The following is a 21216-nucleotide window of genomic DNA, read 5'->3' as shown; positions in this document are numbered from 1 at the left end:
ACAAATTGATTAACTAATAATGAAATAATAATAGATAATAACTGTGCTTTATGTATTGTGAGTAATGGAGCACCAGGGAACAAATAAAGATCCGGTGATACCCAATACCTGAAAGGTGCAGGAACGCAGCAGGAGTATCTCCTGGAAGAACTGATCCATGGGAACTTTAAGAGAGATCTGCTTTTCTTTCGTGAGGGAAGCGATAGGGAAGGAACGGGTGACCACTTGCTCTCCAACTGTACAATACAAACATGGATGGCAAAATTTATCGCACATACAAAAAGGCTTTTGGTGTAAAAGGCACATTGATTTTCATTTTCAATTTCAAAGCGTGAGCACAGAGTCAAGCTAGTGAGAAAACTGCTTCAGACAAGCAGGACATTTATATAATTCATGACCGACAGCATCCCAACAGCACGACTGCAGAGACTTTACCAAAGTGAGCTGCTCTGAACCGATATGAAAATCAACCCCAATGTGAAGCTCGACCAATAGGAGTGTACCGTTAGGGTCAGTGGGCGTGCCCTTGAAGATGAGGCGGTAGGTAGTGAGGTAGATGGCTCCCTCGGCAGGTAACAGAGGCGGACCGCCCATTGCGCCCGTGGCTTCCTCTCGGCCGTCTGCTATAAGGTGCACCCGCATGCCGTCCATCACAAACTCCTCACCGGGGAGCAGCGTTGGTCTCAAAAGCTTGGGCTGGAGTCAGAGAGACAGAAAGAGAAAAATAAAGAGGAAACAGTGAGACAGTGAAGTCAGTATATCTCAAGTATGAAATTCATACCACACTTCATTGCAAACATGCAGAATGGAAAGGAAACTGATCATTCAAATCACAGAAACACACAGCAAAGGTGCATTGCCTCGCGGTCAGTTTGGCATTTCTTGAGCATGAACCAAATTCAGCAGAAAGCTTCAGGTCAACATGAAACTGAATTTGCAATGTGATTTATTTCAGAGTAAAATGCAATATTCAATCAAGTGTGACTGATTTTATCCATCGGGAACTGATTAGATCATGAAATGTGGGTGCTTAAAAAGAGATCACAAAGGTAATGCTTCATTATCAAATTTATCAATGATATTTCTATCATTGCAAATGATATAAACAAAAACTGGATGCAAATTACTATAATTTAATTATACTAGATAATTTACTTACTTTGTTTGTTTTTATTAAATTACCCTTTTTTAAATGACCTATTTTAATTTTTTTTTTATATCTATATATATATATATTACTTTTTAATTTTTTTTATTAAATTACCATTATCTTTTAAAAATATGTTTTTACTTAAATTGCCTATTTTGCATTTAACCGATTAGAATTTAAATTACTATATTTTACAAAGACTGCATTAACGAAACAGTACATATAAACAAGCGAGTAACATTTTGATGAAAGATTACAAAAAGACAAACATTTTCTATTACATGCACTGAGGAATCGTGCACAACAGGACAGTTTATATGTTGACTTGAAGCATGGGATACTTGGATAAGTGTATTTAGAATTTGGATGTAAAACATTCTGTCCCACCGTTCTTCGAATTCAATTTCATATGTCCAGAAATGCCAGAAGCAACATTTTCTTCTGGGAAAATTAGCCTGTTTATTCCACTGAGCATCTTTTTCCCAAATAAACAAATGTATTACGAGTCAAAAATCAGTGAAGCGAGGCCAATTTCTCCATCTAGACCCAAATATTCTCTAGACGCTTATGCAAGAGCAAGTTCACATTGAGTGCTGAGATTCTAAATGATTTACAGATCTCACGAGCATCTACCTCATGAACATAAATGTTCTCCCTACTCTTAAACAATAAGATGTGCAATACCACTTTTGTTCCATTCCTTTTAAATTCTATTCTATCTCATCTATTTAATTTTGTCTATTTCTGTTTATTAATATATCTGTGTTGTTGTCTCTGTACTGGAAGCTTCTGTCACCAGAACACATTTGTATGTGTACCTTGTATGTGCAAACTGATCTAATAGATTCTGATCTATTGTCGTCCAGAGAAATGTGTCCTCAAACAGGAAGTGATCTAGAGCCCATCTTTACAGCAGGTGGGCTCCATTCACACTCTCTCGGTTGAGTTCTTGGGAAAGTGTTCAATGTTGGCGTCCCGTGACAGCGCTGGTTGCTAATAATTCATAACGTAGTGATGAAAGCAGCATGACTGCTTCTCCAGTACAGAGTACATTTCTTTCAAACTCAGTGGAGTGAAAACACAGTTTAGCTAAGTCAAAAAACACGGCAAGGTATTTACAACACTTCACTGCACCGTTCTGCCATTGTGCTTAAATGAATAGCTCAAGATTAGTAAACTTTCTCATGTTGTTCCAAACCCATAGGACTTTTTTTCTTCCATGGAAAACAAAAGTAGTAGTTTAGCAGGTGGTCTTTTCAATACAATGAAGGTGAATACATAATATAAATAAAACAAACAATTAAAAAAAATCCAGTATCAAAATAAATAAAACCAGATATTTTAACATTTTGTTTGTGAGTAAATGAAGATAATTTACCATACAATGAAGGTGAATAAATTTTTTTTTTAAATTAAATAAATAAAAAATGTATTAAATAAGTTTGGAATGAGATGAGCATGAGTAAATATATCTCAATTTAATTTTAGGGTGAACGAATAATTTTAGGGTGAAGATAATTTTTTATTTATTAAAGGTGAATAAAAGTAATAATAAAATAAATGAAAGATTCAAACATATCTGGAATGGCATGGGGGAGAGTAAATGAAGATAATTTAGAAATAAAATAAAATAAAATGTTTGGAATTACATAAATGTAAGGAAAATAAAAACAATTTTTGTTTTAGGGTGAACTATCCCTTTAAGACTGCAATGAGGTTATATATAGGAACAAGTGGATTGTGCAATTCCACGGAAATGAATTCGATTTCAAAACATATTAAATAAACCATGAAGGCTTTGCTAGGGCGCTGTGATAATATTATACCAAGATCCTTGATTAAATCAAACCTTTGTGTTAAAGGAAAGCACAGCAGAACGTCAGACTAAAGTGTGCTCAAAACAGCAGGCCAATAAGACCAGCATGCATCACCCAGGCCACGGTCAGCACGCAAACGTACCTGCCGTGGCACTCTGACTCAAGGGTGGAGGGGTTGAAGGGAGATGTGAGTGGATCTGCCTGGTTTTCTACACTGCATTTCCTGTCCAGCAGAACATAAAACAATGAGTTGGTTACCTTTTGGATGGGCGGCAGTCGTTTGCTCTCCCTGTGAACCGCTTCCAATGTCTCAATGTGCATCTGAACGATGTCTAAAAGAGAAACAGTGTACATGCATTTAAAAAAACTTAATTAAAAGAAAAAGACTAATTGAGCAATATCCGATGGCTTCACCTGGGATCATTATGTGAAGGGCCTTCAGGTGTTCATTGGTCACGCCGCTCTCGTTGCACACTTTGTCAACAAAACGGTTAATGAACCGAATGACAGAGTTTGCAACATCCGAGGTCTCGGCATCCTCAAAGCCGCTCTCCGTGTCGTAGCTTTCTGCCATGCTGCCCGCAATACTAGAAAAACAAAAAAAAATACATTAGTGGTCTTTTTTTCTTTATTGTGCTTTATGTTATGTCCCTTGTAAGTATTTGTGCTCGCACACACCTGTTAGTGACGTAGCTGTTGCTGACGCTCTCCAAGTCTCCCAGGCCGGTGTTGCGGAGCAGGCGGTTCTTGCTGGTGTCGAGCGGCAGCAGCAGGTAACTCATGCGGTTGGCATAGTGGATGGCCTGACTGAAAACCGTGCTCTCTTCCTTCTGAACGCGCTCCTGCTGCTGCTCTTTGCTAAGTGTGGGCCACAGGCGGCTCTGCTCGGACGCCAACTCCAGAGCGCTCAGCCGCTTCTGACCACCAACGCCCTCCCCGTCCTCAAATAAGCAAAGGTCAAAGGTCAAATGCAAGGGGCAGCAGTAAAAAATTTGTAAAATTAAATTACATTTTAAAAAATGTTAATTAAATAAAGTAACAATAAAAAAATAAAAATTAATAAAATAAAATAAAATAAAATAAAACTCACAGGGCTAGATGCGTCTCCCTCCTCATCGTTCTCCAGATACAGGGCCCGGATGTGTTTCTGAACATCACTGAAAAACATGGCCTCCCAGAACTGCATGTTCGTCCACACCATGTGCTCCTGTACGCAGCTGTAAGCGAACTGAGTGATGCCTCCACCCAGTTTCTGTAACACACACACAAACCAGATGCCGTAAACCCACACGCTTAAGTCAGAGAAAAGTCCACCTTTTATTCAGTACTTTTATTAGAACATCACTCAATACTGAGCTTCTCAAATCAGTAGAGTATGTCCAGTTAGCAAGTTATCGCAAAAAAGGTATAGGTATATTATCTCCCTAATTATATGTTTATCTACCAAGTAAATGTACATTAAATATTTATTAGAACTGAAATTATTTATGTAAGCTCCAATTAGCTAAAAGCAAAGCAACAACCCCAATACTGCAATATGATATCACACATTTATATACGTTTGTGTGTGTGTATCTTTTACATTATTGATCTGCAATCCTAGTTACTTTTTCTATAAACTAGTTAACATATGTAGATGCAATATAATAAGTCTTCCTCTATTTGAGGTTTTCTCTCTTCCCCGTTCTTCTAAGAAATGCTGCTTATGAAAAATAAAATATAGTATGCCTTCAAATACTCATTCACATCTTTACTCACCCGACAGAAGGCGGTGACCAATGGCAGCAGAGCAGCAGCAATACCATGTTCATCCATATGCGAGCAGTCCTGAAGATAAAAATAGAAGCAGATTACAAACATAAACATCAAAACATTTGAATAAGACAATTTATGGAGGTGAATGATAACATGATCAACAACAATCATAAACTAAACCAAAACATCGTTTTTTCCACTTCCTTATTGCAGCACTACAATCCGAGAAACACTGGTAAACACACTGTATCTGATTCCTGTGTTTTACCTGCAGGGTGCAGTTCATCATGCGGACGATGTAGTCAAACTGTTGGGTGTCTAGAACCGCCCTGTTCTGCAGCACATGCAGGTTCAGCTCCTGGGTCAGACAGACCCGTGCCGCCCGACCTTTCAGAGCCCGTAATACTGCCGGCATTAACTGCAGACACACACAAGTTAACACACACTCATACACCAAAACAGACTCATTCGAGATCATAAACACTTTAGCAGAAACAGACACCTTAAATCTGGGTTATGTTTAAGAGAAAAGCATTGGATAAGAGGTTCGAACCTTCTTGGCTTCCAGCATCTTGTTGTCAAATATATATGTGATGCAGTTCCTGACCACCTCTAACCTCCTGGCGCTGTTGGCCAGCACATTCCCGTTTCTGTCCACTATGTCAGCTAGAAGCCAGACAGATCAAAACACGAAGATCAGCACACATGACTTAGTTGGAGTATGAGAGTTTTATATGAATGTTATATTTGAGCACTGGAGGTGATGTTTGCTACATCAGATTTGCAATCTCACCCAGTGGAGGTCCGGATGGGACCATGCTCTTCAGTTCGGCTTTGACCACAGGTGGCGCTGTTTTGAGTTTTGCCGTCGCATGGTCTATAAAGAGCTGCACGGAGACCTCGTCTAGATGCGGGAAAGGGGTCTGTGGGAAGCGGGGCTTTGCGTGTTCAGCTGTTCTCTGAACTCTGTGCATGCTTACTGCCGGGTATGGGTTTTCCTGTGGACAAAAAAAAAAGATTTGTGTTTAGAGACAAAGGTTACAATCACAATGTGAAATCTGGATGCACATATTCACATACATTTTCTTGTATCATAATACAAGAAAACTATAATGTGCTATAATATAATTTAATAAATGCATTCGTAATTTTTAAATAATAGCGCTAAATATCAAATAAGTTTTAAGCAAAACATTCCAATAAAAAAAATTAAAAAAAATCATTGCAAATGTTTGGAAATTTTTATTTTGCGATTCCAAGAATAACAGTACAGGAATATTCCAAACAAAAATGATAATTTGGTCAATAATTACTCATCCACGTGTGGTTCAAAACCTGTTTGACTATTTTTTTCTGCAGAAAATAATAGTAGATAATCTGAAGAATGTTGATTGGTTTCAATTCCAGTTGACTTCTGTTGTATTTCTAGCCAATGGGAAGTGCAACTGTTTGGTTACCAAAACTCTTCAAAATATTGTATTTTTTTGTTTCACAGAAGCAAGCAAGCCATACATGTTTGGAACAACATGAGTAAACGATGAACCATTTCTATTTCGGGGTGAACTATCCCTTTAAGTGAGAGTCAGACAACAGAACAACAACAACAAAAAGATTAATAACCTAAATTGTACCGATTCATAGCACTGATATCACTTTTTTAGTTAAAAATAAATGTATGCGTCAAAATAACAATACAAAAATGCCAGGATCTGCACTTTTTATTTTAAATACCCCTTTTTAGCTTAAATTTTGATTTTAATGATGTGACAACATATCGTGTGAAACAGCAGACATGACACATGAATTAAACCTACATTTTTGAAAAGGTGATCTGCCAGCTCTTTAATATGCTTCATCACTTTATGAGGATCTCCTGTCTCCTGTCGAATGCGCTCCACCTGATTGGCTATGAGCTACGGTGAACGGAAATAAGAGAGATAAGTCCAGAAAGCTTGAAAAACACAAATAAAAAGGCATCCTTCTCACTGTTCTACTGGCTGTCAGCTATTTCCATCCCACACTGGTGACTTACATCATCAAACAGGTCTGTGGCTCGGTATGGAGGACCCCGCTCAGACACGAACCCAGCAAATGCCATGCCGTCCAGCACCTTCATCAGGAAGTCATCCTCAGTTAGTGCTCTCTGCCCCAAAAATGCAGCCTTGAGAGAAAACAACAAGCTTTAGAAGTCTGTTTATGTGCATTTGTGTCTGAAATTGTTACCTTAGTACCTTATGGAAGCATATGGCGGGCTCAGGGTGGATTCGGATTATATGGAGACACCATCGATAGCCCTGAAGGAGATGTGCGAAGAGCCACAGGAAGACGGCGCGAATCTCCTTGTCCTGCGGCATGCACAAAACAACCACACTCACGTAAAACAAATGTCACGTCCAACAGGGTCATTTACAAATTTACAAAGAATTGTACCTGAATTTTAAGTGTGGATGGTTGAATGGAAGGTGGAGGAAAAGCATGATCAGCCACCTCCAGCTCTGGATCAAGAACCTTCATCACAAAACATTCATACATATTAAGATTACAGTACATGATCGCTCTAGTCACTGATGCAGACAGTTCTTTTCCAGGAAAATGAAGTAAAAATTAAATATAAGAATTTTTTACCCAAGTAAAAAATTATATAAATAATGAGGAAATCAAATAGTTGCTCTGACATCAATTCTTTGCAAAATGATTCAACACATCAAAAATGAATTTCGGTCATATTTGGCTTCCGATACGATTAGCAAGTCAGAAATATTTTCAAAGACAAGCTATTTTGTTATGTGCTTGAACATTTTTGTTTGCTTGCTTAATATTTCTATTTAGCTTAAATGTATTTCTTATTTCAATTTTAGCAACTTTAGCGACCAAGGCAAGTTTTTTAATTTAATATTTAAATTCTATTTTATTTCAGCTTACGGTAATTTCAACGAACAAAAACAAACAATTTTGAATAGTTTTAGTTTAAATTCCTTTGGTTAACAATAACAACTGTCTGGATGAAGTGGATTTTCATATTTTGAACACAATATATACCCAATAAATGTTTATACTTCTATTATAATTGAAAATGATTGTTATAGTCCAATATTGAATTCCGTAATGAATGCACTGAATTTCCATTGGTGCATTATACATTTTTACACCCCAACTAACAATGGCATCATCAAAAAAACTCAAGTCATAAAGCAGTTTAATGTGAGCCACAACACTTTAAAACACAATGTTCATTGTGTCCGTGAAATGACAAAGCAATAAATCACCTATCTTTCTTGTCAAGCCACAAAAACCACCGTTACTTTCTTGGTTTGTATTTAAACATTAAATATGTTCCAACTGTCACTTCATGCACTAAACTGCTTTCAGTGACAGCTGAAGACTCAATCTCCAATTCTCACAGACAAAAATCTGAATCTGGCTCGTCTATGCACACGAGCGCTTCTGTAATTACAGAAAGCTGCTGTCCGGAGCTGGAGCTAATAACACAACTCACTTAGCTAATTGAAAAAGGTTCAGGATTAGACAAGGACATAAACTAAAGATGGCAGTTGCCTATGCAACTATCGGAAGCATCTTTAACCTTCGGATAAAGAACACTGAGAAAAGAGAAAATGAAGAAACGCTGTCTTTTCCAGGCAATTAAACTGATTAAATGAGTTTATTACTGAGGCACAGCCATTTGTTTTCTCAGCAATGATTCTCATCTCTCTCCCTGAGGGGCCGCGGTTATGTGAGCCCTGCTTGCTCAAACACGCATATGTAATCTCAACCTCTGCCACTTCTGCCGGGATGGTCTGTCTGCCTTGGTGCCACAGACGCTCATGTCAGAGAGACAGAGTGTCTGTGGGACTCTGGGCTTGTTTCCAGGGGGGTGCAAAATGTGAATGCCACACAGATTGACCTTTCTGTGCCGATTTAGATCTAATCTAAACAAACACACAGACAACCAGACACTTCAAGGTATGAGCACAGAACGGAAATCCCTGTCCACTGTCATTTTCCTGTAAAGAGAAAAACCACTTCCTTGCAGAAAAGGTCTAGGCATGAAAGTGACTGATACGTCATACTGTAAATGTAAAGGGAAGTTTGCAAATTGGTAACATTAACCTGGAATAAATATCACAATCCTACTCGGAATTGTTTATCTGTCAAAGCCTGAATAAAAGTGTGTTGAAGGGGAAAAAATTACATTGTGAATCAGCTGATAAATCAAATAAAGTAACATTAAAAAGGTACTGATTAACCATACACAAATGCGTTTTTTTTCCCTGTTTGAAACTGCAAAGACGCTTTAACACAATCAGTATTGTATAAAGTGCTATTCAAATAAAGGTGACCTGCCTTGACTTACCAGTCGAAATTACAATAAATATATATATATATATATATATATATATATATATATATATATATATATATATTTTTTTTTTTTTTTTTACAGATATCACTTGCAGTTTTTTATACTGCCAAAAGTTGTAATAATAGGCATTTATGCTAACAATTACACCTACTAGACAGAATTTAGAAGAATCAATAAATTACAAAAACATTTAATAAATAATAATAATAATCTGATTCTAATAAGGGATATATTTGTACCCTATCAGTTTTTCAGTCTGTATAAAATATTTTTTAACTTGTTTATATATATATATATATATATATATATATATATATATATTTTTTTTTTTTTTTTATAGATTTTTATTATTTATTTGTATTTTTTGGTTGGTGTTGTAATTGTTGTTGTACTGAATTTTTAAATACAAGTTTACAGATTTCTTATCTGTATATTAAATAAATAATAATACATTATATAATTTAACACATTTTTCAAAAATGATTAAATCTTCACTGATATCAGCTGATAGCCAGTGTGGCATCACTACACAAACACTTTATCATGCTATTCCTGGTTGGGCCAATCTGAAACAATTCCCTTTAAACATCATAGTATTGGATAAAGAAATGAGTAGTGAAGTGTTTTATGGTTTCTCAACAAAGATTCTCAAGTTCTTTTTTTCTTGTGCACTAAAACAATATAAAATATTACCCTATAATTTCAACTACTTAAAACCACTATCAGCACTATACAAGCTGTCGGTAAAAATCACTATCAGCACTATAATCTTACTCACGGTACAATGAGTGTAACTTTAACAAGGAAGTACGCACGGTTGAGTAATGTGTGCCGAGAATCATTTAATTACTGCTGGCAAAAAACCTCATTATGACAAATATTTATTTCATGTTTATAGCCCCAATCCATCCATTAAACCTGCAACACTTCCTCGGTCTGTGCTGAGGTTTGTCAAACTGTCTTTAAAAATGTAATTATCAACCATGACATCTTCATCTTCATGCCAGTTATTACACAACCCAAGACTGGCATACACCTGAACCTAACGGTAAAATGGGCTACCATGGAGATGACAGTCTGTGTGTGATGAAGAAGCGGCTCGGGCAGCGGGGATATGTGGACACACTCCGGGATGGTGACCGTCCCCCCGTCCAGGTCTGCAATGATTACGTCCAGCTGTGAATAAACACAGGCACATGGGTAAATACGGACCCACATATTGTTCTATATTGGCAAATGCAGAAATATGCATAACATCAACTCATATTTCAAAAACAGGAAACCGAGAGACTCTTTTAGTCAAGACCGAACTGGTTGACTCTGATGCGCATCAGATGCGCTTCAACCTTTTCTGATAAAAAAAAAAAAAAAAAAACGATTCACGTATGAGACCTACTGTTCTTTGTAAGTGTCTTTTGTTTAAAATTCTGACTAAAGGAGTGCTGGGGGTCCAAACGAGGCGACCTCAGGTCAAGAATCATTCCCTGGTATCCCTGTATCATCTGAACTCAAGTCCTCGCATGTAAATGTTCCAGGATGTTCGACTAACCAAGCTAACCAAGATAATAACATTTTTTTTTTCATAATAAAAGCTTATTATTACAGCATTTGGCAGCACAAAAAACAGCAGGTGATATTTGTTCACCAAGATAAACATCAGAAAAATTGCTCAGGAATTTCCCATTAAAAAAGATCTGATCAATGCAAGACAGAAACTGAAAGAAAATCTGGTAAATCACATGACCTTTGATACAAATCCATGATAATTAAGCGTTTATGTTAAATAAACTGTTTGGCCACGAACCCAAAATAAAACGTGTCAGAGGTCTGATGCTAAATCCAGATAACATAACACAACCAAACATATAATCAGGCAGAATAGCTAAATTAACAAAAACTAGTTGAGATGCACCGATATCAAGCAAATCAGGTGTATGAGGACACATCTGTTCTAGCATCTGATCCCGTGTTGTGCATTGCATGGAGCGCTGTATTTGGATACACTTGTTTCTGCTTGCACCATATGCCTCATATCTGATCAAACCTTATCTCAAAAGTCTCAAAGGCCTGACGCGTGCTGCATTATGTTCTCCTGCTCACGGCATGTAATAAGAAAAGACATCTCACCAGCTCCTGGGTCTCCGAGCGGAAGTGTGAGTTGACTCCTATGATGAAGGGAGTCGGAGTGCTGAGCACCTCCAGCAGTTTTCCCGGTAAGATGGGAACGTATGTAAAACTGGAGAGAGGGCAGATAAAGACATGGAGGAGGTTGAGATGATGATAAAATTAGGAGGAATGGAAACAATAAATAGAAAAAAAGGACAGGACGATCTCACCAGAAAATATGTTTTTTAACAAGAAATAATAAAGGGGTTGTAATAAGTCTTGTTTTTAATTGGTGTCATTTTTTCATTCTAATGCTTTTATATTTAGCTTTTTTATTTTAAAAGTAGACAACAATACGCAAAAATACACAACATCAACAACAACAATTATTATCATTTTAGCGACTATGACTATTTTATAATTATAAATTATAATATATTATAATAATAATTAGTAGTAGTAGTAATAGCGATGGAAAAAAATCAACATCATTAATAATAATTATTGCTATCATTAAAAGATCATTTTATAATAAATGATGCTACTAATAATTATTATAATAGTTAATAACATTAATAGCAGTTAACAATAATAAAATAATGATAATCATTTTGTCGTTGTTGCTGCAGTTCTTAATAGTAATAATAATCATTAGATGTTTTATAAGAAACAACAATAATATTAAGTTGCTGATATCATTATTATTATTATTATTATTGTTATTAAATGATCACATATTATAATCGTTATTAGCAATAGTAGTAGTAGATTAACAATGAAAAATAATAAAATTAATAATCAGTATCATTAATAATAATAATTATCAATAATAATAACAACTAATTTTATAATAAAACATGGTACTACTAATTATTATAATGTTTAATAATATTAACAAAAATGAAATTGAACTAATGTTGTTGTTATTAATAATAGTAATAATAATATCACTTATTTTATAATAAGAAACTACAACATTATGTTGCCGTTGTTATTTTTTTATTATTATTATTGTTACATTTGTATTATTCAATTGTTATTCATTATTATAAAATCAACCAGGAATGAACATTTCACCTTTAATTTCAATTTATTAAAAAGAAAAATTAAAAACCAACTATGCAGGCAAAACAAGCAATCATTACAATCAAATTCGGTGCCAATAAATGATCCCTCTTCACCTGTACTTGAGTGGGAACATGATGGCCAGCAGAGCTCTGCAGGCGTCTGTTAGACGCTGGTAACTGCTGGAGAGGAACAGGATCTTGTGCTCAGTCAGAGCAGCGCAAAACAGACAGAGAACATTCACGATTCCTACAAACAGATAGTGAGAGAGAGAGAGAGAGAGAGGTCAGCTTAGCCTAAAAATATCAGCCCCACTTCCTCTGTTATTTATTTAACAACACGAGGTGGAGATTACACCGACCACATCTGACACTTGACACCAACTGTTGCTGTTTTAATGAAGCTGATTTGCTGTTTTGCACCTAAGCCTGCTGCTGATTGGCTTACCAAGCTGTCTGAAAAGCTGGGCCACGCTGCAGCCGCTCACAGGCAGGGAGTCGTTTATGGGTGTCTGGATAACTTGTCTGTCGCCCGCGCCGAGCGTTATGGTCCTCTGTAGAGACAGAAAGAAGAGTGAGAATAGAAAGATACAGATAAAGGGGAAGAAAGGTTGAGAGATGATAAGAGAAAATGACTCCATCCAACACCACGGCATTATGGGACAAATTAATGTGTGCGCGACAGGCTGGTCATGTGGTGAGCTGAAGACAGGAGGTTATTCAGAAGAAAAAAAGGAAATCTAAGCCATTCACTGATCAAGGTTTTTTTTTTTTGAAAGTAACAGAAGAAATATTGATGAACATTTTCTGTTAAGATCATCAGAAAGGAACTCAGAATCACAAAATATAAATTTCCAGTACTATGAGGTGATTAATAAAATGTTTTGCATTAGAAATATAAGGCACTGTTATACAAAAATTGAATAATAATTGCAAATGCCATGACATTGTCAAACATTAGCTGGGAATAATAAGACAGTAAACATTCATTAAGACAGCAGGCAATCGGCGAAGGGAAGTCATTCATGTTATACTGTTATAATTAGTCCAGAATCTTCCACGCAACCAAACATATACTGTTGTTTATGCCCATTTTAGGACCGTTAATTCAGGCAGAGGTGAGGTCAGTAAGTGTCAAGAAACCAGGCCTTATAGAGTCACATCAGTACAGGAAGTAAAGAGGTTGATGTTGAACGACAGCAGGGTGTGATGTCATCACTTCAAACAGCCACAGCGCACAAGAGTTTAACAGCCTTGCATTGGAGCGCGTGCATTTTATAGACCGTCCTAAAATGCTTGCCGTGATGAAACCTCATGACAGGCCCAATCCAAAGTGAGAATGTATGGAAATGCACAGAAGCGTCATTTGCAATCAAGCATTAATGATGATTAAGAGAACTGCAATTACTGTGCACTTTATATTCCCTTCTTTAATGAATATCCTTCTATCCTTCTTTACGGTGTTACAGTGTATGAAGAACAACATTTTGCAATATATAATATAATATCCAAATATATATACATATACACACATATATATGTATATATAATGGTTTCAAAATGTTCTGAATTTATATTTATATATATTTATTTTTAAATATATATTTTTGTTTTAAACATTTTAAACAAAAATATATTTACAAATATTACAAACTTAAAAACTAAAATACAATAATATATTTTTAGGTATTTCTTTTAAATTTATATTATTCCTATTTTTTTTAAATCCTATTTTACATAATATTTTTTATCTTCTAAAATTTTTAAATTACAAATAAATTAATACATTTATTTATTCATTCATTTGACCTAATCAAAGGACTCATTTCCCTTAATGTACAGGTGTTAAAACAAAAAAAATTCAAAGGGGACAAAAAATACATTAAATCAGCCTCCTTAGTTTACCATCCTGGGCTGCATTTCCCAAAAGCATCGCAAGTCTAGTTAATCACTGAAGCTTAAAAGCCATTGGCATCCACAGTCTTTACTATCAACTTAAAGCTTACAATGCTTCTGGCAAAACACAGCTCCGATGCTTTGCTAATAACTGTACATGTTAGTATGGTGTCCATCAGGGCCTCCACAGCCTTGATCTTGAGCTAGAGCAGGAAACTGTAGCACATGCCTTTAATAGACACAGTAACATGAGAGGAGTGATGCTGGAAACATCCAAACACATATTGGATTAATTCTGATCATAATTGATGTGATCTAATTGATTCCCCTGATGCTGAGTTTGTCTTTTGGTGGAGCAAGACAAAGGGGTTAGCAAGACTGACAGTGAGAGAAAGAGCTGAACGAAATCAAACAGGGCGTACCGAGCTCTCCTCTCTGTCGTCCTGGCCCGGCTAGATTAGCACATACAGCAACACAAAACACAAACCATTAGACACACCAAAATTGAGACATTACAAAAAAAGACAGCAAAAAACACCAGAAAGCAAACAAGGAAACACATGACAAGATGCAAAATGATATGATGGTTGTGATGATAAAACAGCTGTGAGGGCAAAGGGTCAGAGGAATATGATAATACGGCTGTCTTATGAACAGGCAAGACCCTTACTGTAACTGAAAGTGAGGCATGGGAATTTCTGACTTGCATAACAGATTAGATATTACACTGATGACTTCTGGTATGGCCGTTCGATATGGATTATCTTGCAACTGGGAAAATAAACAGACGTGTTTTTCTTGGCAGTGCAGTCATGGGTCAGGGACAATAAAACAATGCCCTTCAGGAAGTCCAAAATAACAAAGACTCTATGGATTCTCAGCACCGATACAGAAAAAAGGAATTATGATTCTCCCCATTATGCAAATAGATTTCAGACCAAGCCACACCTCTACTGGCTGACTGAGTGAGACTTTTATTAAATCTAGGCATGTTTCAGATTTAACACTCTTTAGCACTCTGTCAGGGAATCTGCATATTTAAGGCAAAGAAAGACTTTTAAATGTAAACTGAAGAGCTATTAAGCACTAAATAAATAAATAATACCATAAGCCAGTGGTTTTCAACCGGTGGTATTGCAGGTGGGCCGCCAATTATTTTCTGTTAATTTCCAGTCCATTCTAGGGCTGTGCGATTAAAAGAAATCGTCATAAAATCACGATTTGAGCGTGCACGATTTTCCGCAGCCTTGACCTCCCGTAGTATGCTATCCGATCCAATCAAAATGCATTGCGCCTAGCGCGAGAACAGAACAGACTGGGCATGTGCCTAACTCCAGGTTCACACACTCTGTCTGTGATGCGCCTTTTTTCCGAGCCTATGTTAACGGATCAGAACGTTCACATTGCACGCTGTAAAAGGCTAGAAATAAAAACGTGCGAAAATAATTAATATCTAACACATGAGCATAGAGAGAATTGGGAGTGCACAGGACGCAGTTTAAGTGAGAGGAGACATGTTTTAAGTGCGCACACTCTCTCCGCGCAGAGCAGCGTGTATCTGAGAAAGCACGTCTGGTTTTGTGACAGAGCAAAGGAAATCTGTGTGCGAACAGAGAGATTCGCACTCATGCATTATTTTAATGTGCTTTCGCGTTATATTCCCTGTACACGGGATTTATTTTAAGGTCTATACATTTTCTTACATCTTTACTATAGTGATAATTTTGACTTATGTCTGTTCTAGAGACGGTACAACTTTTTGATAAAGCTATAATTGGTTTTCTTTTGGAAATATCTTTCAAATTAATCCTGAATGCATTTATGACTATAAAAGAATATCGGTGTGTCACAATCGCAAAACTGATTAAACAATCACGATAGGTTTTTTTTTTTTTTTTGTCCATATCGCACAGCCCTAGTTCATTCAATAAATACAGTTAACAATGTAGCTTCTGAGTACTAAGTTATTAACCCAACAATAGCAGGGTCTGTTAATTTTTTTGAAGTGGGCCGCGCAAACATATGTGTTTGGTTGTGTGGGCCGCGAGTTGAAAAAGGTTGGGAACCACTGCCATAAGCATTAACAGGAATATAATAAATAATTTCACATTAAGTATTTTAAAACCAATTTTAAAGCCCAAACTAGTGTGAGTAATAAATGGTTATTAGGGCTAAAATTATTAATATTATAAATAAAAAGTCACCTTTTTTCCCCCAAGACTTGCAATGATGTTTGATATCATTATATTGCTAAATAGGTCATGTTTTTTTACCGAACCATAATATGGCCTTAATTATTGCAAGCAGACTATGATATAAATCTTTAAATCAATAAATAAAATACAGTTAAAATATTTGTATACATTCAATCATATATATGTATACAAATAGTAGAATGAGAATATAATCATCATTTAATAGGTCACAATCAACCTAATTTTCAAATTGAAAGCATTAATATATGTTACACACAAAACACTCCCTTTCCAATTCACAGAAGATAAGCAAAACAATCAAGACGGCACTGAAGCTTTCGCATGTCATTCATACACACTTCAGTGTGCTAAAACGCCATCTGCCACCGTCCCAGCCCATATGTTCAGGCCACGCCAACCAGACCCAGGACACAAACACCAGCCCCATAAGCCTCTGTGTGTAAGTGTGTGTACACTTAAGTTTTTATTTGTGCACTGTCCCATAAAATAATCAATAAGCAGACGAAAAAACTGCCACCAAACAAAATCAGTTTGATGTATTTCAGGTGCAACTGATTGAAGCCAAAGAATCAGACAGAAATACGGCGCACTGTTGATTCTCATGAGCAGCAGTGATTTCAAATGACTGAGAAATGCAAAGCATAGATCGACTGATTTATTGACTGATTGATTGTCAGGCAGAATCACAAATGGGTTGATTGGTTGAAGCTGCTCAAAGGTAAATGTTACCTGGAAACAACCCAGCAGCCAGTCAGTTAAACTACAAAGAGGGGGGTCATTTATCTGGAACACAAGGGAGTCAGGTTTACACTTCAGGGGAGGGAATCATTTGGTTGTAACACAAAAACTGCACGTCAACTTGAGATTATGAGAAGATATGAGCATGTTAAACAGAAACCAATCATACTTAAAGCGCTGGTTCACTCAAAAATGAAACTCATTTTATTTCCCCGAAAGCTTGGTTCCATGGAACACAAAAGAGAAACTGCCCACTTTTTTTAATAATAAAACTTAATAAAACTTAGCTCCAAAAACAGAATGGTTTTCAGAGAATACATTTAAATTTAGCACCATCTAAGTAATCATATGACTTCAGAGCACTCAGAATACAGTGCATCCTTCATATACTCCACTTTTATGGTTTTATTTTTTGAGTCCTTTTTTATTTTTTCAACGTTAATTTAAATAAAATACAATATAAAAAATATTTCAGCTAGCTGCCGAGGCAACAGTTATCATTTTCATTTAGGCTACATTCACACTGTCAGTTTTTGGGATTGAAAACCACATTTGCTTCCATAAGCAAGTTTTGAAATGTCATGTTCACACTGCAGCTTACAGTAGCTTCTCGGAAACTGTCTGTGTGAACGTGCAACGGGAGTCGAGCCTGTATTCCTTACCAGTTACAATAGCAACAATGACAAAAAGTAAAATCAAAGATGGTGACGTCCATAAAATTGAAAGTCTTTTCACTTTCTGACAAGACAAGAGTCCAATCGAGACGCGAGTCCATCCGTGAAATCTTTATTAACTGACAGCAGCTTTTATATTTGGGTGGAGAGTGGAGCATTTGAGTCGCCACAGAACACAAAACTGAGAGGAGCGCTTCCAGTGGAGACTGGATCTAAAAACTTCCAGATGACATAAAAAACTCTTTTCTCCATCACTGTAAGTTACTGTAAAAAACACTGATTTATCCATAGGTAATGAAGGTCTGTGTTGAAAAAATAATAATAATAACATGGTAGACTGTGTGCATTTCTCACCTGAGAGCCTCCAGCTAAAGGAATGACGCAGGTGAGAAGGTTTCCAATCACCGTTTCCATAGGAACGGTGAGGCCATCCACATGAACGGTATAGATGAGACTCAAGCAGTTCTGCAGAGTAAAGAGACACAAGATTGAGTTTAAATACAGGAAAATCTACAAACCGATTCCAAAAAAGTTGGGACACTGTAGAAATTGTTAGTAAAAAAGGAATGGAATAATTTACAAATCTCATACAATTTTACTTTATTCACAATAGAATATAGATAACATATCAAATGGTGAAAGTGAGACATTTTGAAATGTTAAGCCAAATATTGGCTTATTTTGGATTTCATGAGAGCTACACATTCCAAGTAGCAATAAGAGGTCGGAAAAGTTAAATGTGCATATAAGGAACAGCAGGAGGACCAATTTGAAACTTATTAGGTCAATTGGCAACATGGTTGGTTGTAAAAAGAGCCTCTCAGCGTGGCAGTGTCTCTCAGAAGTCAAGATGGGCAGAGGATCACCAATTCCCTGATGCCGTGTCCCAACTTTTTGAGATGTGTTGATGCCATGAATTTTAAAATCGACTTACTTTTTCCTTCAAATGATAAATTTTCTCAGTTTAAACATTTGATATGTCATCTATGTTGTATTCTGAATAAAATAGTGAAATTTGAACCTTCCACATCATTGCATTCGGTTTTTATTCTCAATTTTGTACAGTGTCCCAACTTTTTTGGAAATGGGTTTTGTAATAAAATCATACCTTTATTGCCATTTTTTACTTTTAATAGATTGAAACAGGACAGGAAATGATCAGAATCAGAATGACAAACCACAGGCTGTTTATATTTTTGGGATGATTATATGAAAATCTTATATATATTCGGCCTTGAAAAGATCAGAAAAAATAGAAGCCTTAAAACATTACTATTGAGCTCTGACTTGTTTAAGATTCTGTCGCCTGCAACTTTGTGTGTCTCTCTTACCCTAAAGACCTCTGTGTGGTCCAAGCGGGACACGAGGACCAGGCTTTTAGGAGCGTACATTTGAGCGGGCTGGAGCACGTCTGGACTCTCATCTTCATCAGCCTCACTGGGCTCTCCTTTCTGGAGCTGAACACACACAACAAATAAAACACCCTAGAATTACTACACTTCAAATCACTTAAACACTAGACGGCCAATCTACAAAGAAAGCGATTCCTCAACCACCATAATCCATTTTAACACAGCAGTAAATCACGCCAACCATTAGCACCATTGTATCCTTTTGTCTAATTTCTGCACATGCTCGGCACAAACCTGCGGGTTCTCCACGCACTCCCAGAAGGTGAAGCAGGCGCAGTAATGCCTCTCAGAGTTGATGTCTGTGAGAACGGACACAAAGAAAGACGGAGGCTTTCTCTCTGGATCCAGCTGCCATCCACTAGGCTGACAGAACTGAAAGAGATGCCGCAAGATTAATCAGATCCTATGAAAACACTGCCAGAATCATTCAGTTTTGTTGGATAAATCTGTAAATTCTGGGATATCCTCTGTGTTTGTTTGTGATGGGCTTACCAGCTCAAGGCCTTGAGGAAAGGGGTTATCTTCCCAGTCCTTCTCTGGGAAACGCTGAAGAATCTGGCCTTGACCCTCACTACCTCCTACACAGAAAAAAAAAACAGAAACAAAAGGATAAATGGACTAAAAGCAGCTCATGTAAAGCTTTGCAAATCTGACATGAGTACTTCCTGACCTTTGTATTTTAGGCTTTATTTTAGGCATTGTTAATTAGTCATTTCAAAATTACATTTAATTCCTAAATGTCTCTGTTTGTTTTGTGAATGATTCATCAAAGCACAATATTCTGGGTAGAAAAAGCTCTGTTTTCAAAACCTTACATTAAAATGCATTTGAAATTACTTAAAACTTCAAAAAGAAAAGAAAAGAAAATATGATAAAGCAAACAAAACAAACCAACAAAAAAGAAAACGAAAAAGAAACAAACAAATTAAAAATAGAAAATAAAACAAAACAAACAACAAAACATTTCCGTTTGAAGCTATATGAAGTAACAAAAATAAAAATAACATAAGATAAAGCACAAAATTATATAAAAAAGATGATAAAGCAAACAAAACAAAAAAGAAGAAATAAAGAAAAAAACAAACCACCATACAAATAGTATAAGAAAAAACAATATATTATAGAAAATTAATATGACAAAATAAAAACTAAACAAAATGTTTCAGCGTTTTGAAGTATAAAGCAGGTTAATACAGTGTAAGTGAGAGTTGAGAATGTCACAACAGGAGAGGAGAAAAAGAACAGCACCTGCCTAGGCTTCATTAGGCAAACAAAACCATGACTGGGACGTCTCCCAAGACCTGACGCACAAATCGGGAAAGGCGCACACAAATTAAATCATCTTGCAGGGCTGGATGCTCTATTATACAGCTCTGACAGCACTCCAAAGACCATCATTCAGGAATTCTGCCTCTCTGAACATCTTATCAGATAATGTGCACAACCGCATACACACGCACGCACACACACACACAAACGATTGACTGAGCTGAACACAAGGATGGTTTGTGTCAGTTAGAGTGCTCTTATTGCACAGAGGAATCATGGGATTTGAGCCTGAGTTCTTTTAGATAGCTGTCCCACTTCACCCAGAATAAATGAGTTAGTGTCCAGTCCCTGTGCTGACGGCACGATGACCAGCAGGAAAAGACTTTAGGTGTCAAACCGAAGCCTTATCCAAGAAAAGCCCTCTTTTTGAGTAAAGGACAAAGGTCAAAGTTTAAAAATGCACACTTTTTTTTTAAGCTTAGGTCATGGCTCACTTGAACTAAAACTTTAACTAAACACAAAATTTCCCATTCTTTGACCCAAATTTTCAATTTGCATGAATTCTGTTAACATTTTATTTCCGTTCATTTCCCATGAAAGTGTGAAAAATGTAATCATAAAATAATATTTAAAAAAAATAAAATTAACATGTTACAAAATGAAATAAAACGTAAAATTATACATTTCTCACACCTAAAAAATAGTTCAACAGTAATTATTATTATTTTTTTATTATTAGAATAATTTCTCAAACCT

General features: G+C 36.3%; 1 protein-coding gene across 1 annotated transcript in view; it reads right to left on the bottom strand.

Moving 5' to 3' along the window:
- LOC113048319 (myotubularin-related protein 5-like) overlaps window positions 1–21216 on the bottom strand; it is a 49933-nt gene that overhangs the window by 10562 nt on the left and 18155 nt on the right. The window contains 22 exon segments of the mRNA XM_026210067.1: window positions 109–236; window positions 504–696; window positions 3226–3299; window positions 3382–3554; window positions 3646–3908; window positions 4058–4219; window positions 4726–4794; window positions 4991–5140; window positions 5276–5388; window positions 5516–5720; window positions 6537–6635; window positions 6755–6883; window positions 6954–7067; window positions 7153–7230; window positions 10148–10261; window positions 11213–11321; window positions 12373–12505; window positions 12704–12809; window positions 18134–18244; window positions 19111–19236; window positions 19426–19563; window positions 19684–19769. Coding sequence (XP_026065852.1) covers window positions 109–236; window positions 504–696; window positions 3226–3299; window positions 3382–3554; window positions 3646–3908; window positions 4058–4219; window positions 4726–4794; window positions 4991–5140; window positions 5276–5388; window positions 5516–5720; window positions 6537–6635; window positions 6755–6883; window positions 6954–7067; window positions 7153–7230; window positions 10148–10261; window positions 11213–11321; window positions 12373–12505; window positions 12704–12809; window positions 18134–18244; window positions 19111–19236; window positions 19426–19563; window positions 19684–19769 — 2873 coding nt within the window.

This window comes from Carassius auratus, chromosome 29 (assembly GCF_003368295.1).
Source record: "Carassius auratus strain Wakin chromosome 29, ASM336829v1, whole genome shotgun sequence".
Classification (NCBI taxonomy): domain Eukaryota; kingdom Metazoa; phylum Chordata; class Actinopteri; order Cypriniformes; family Cyprinidae; genus Carassius; species Carassius auratus.
The sequence above is the reverse complement of the archived record's forward strand: the minus strand, read 5'-3'. Positions and strand labels throughout refer to the sequence as shown.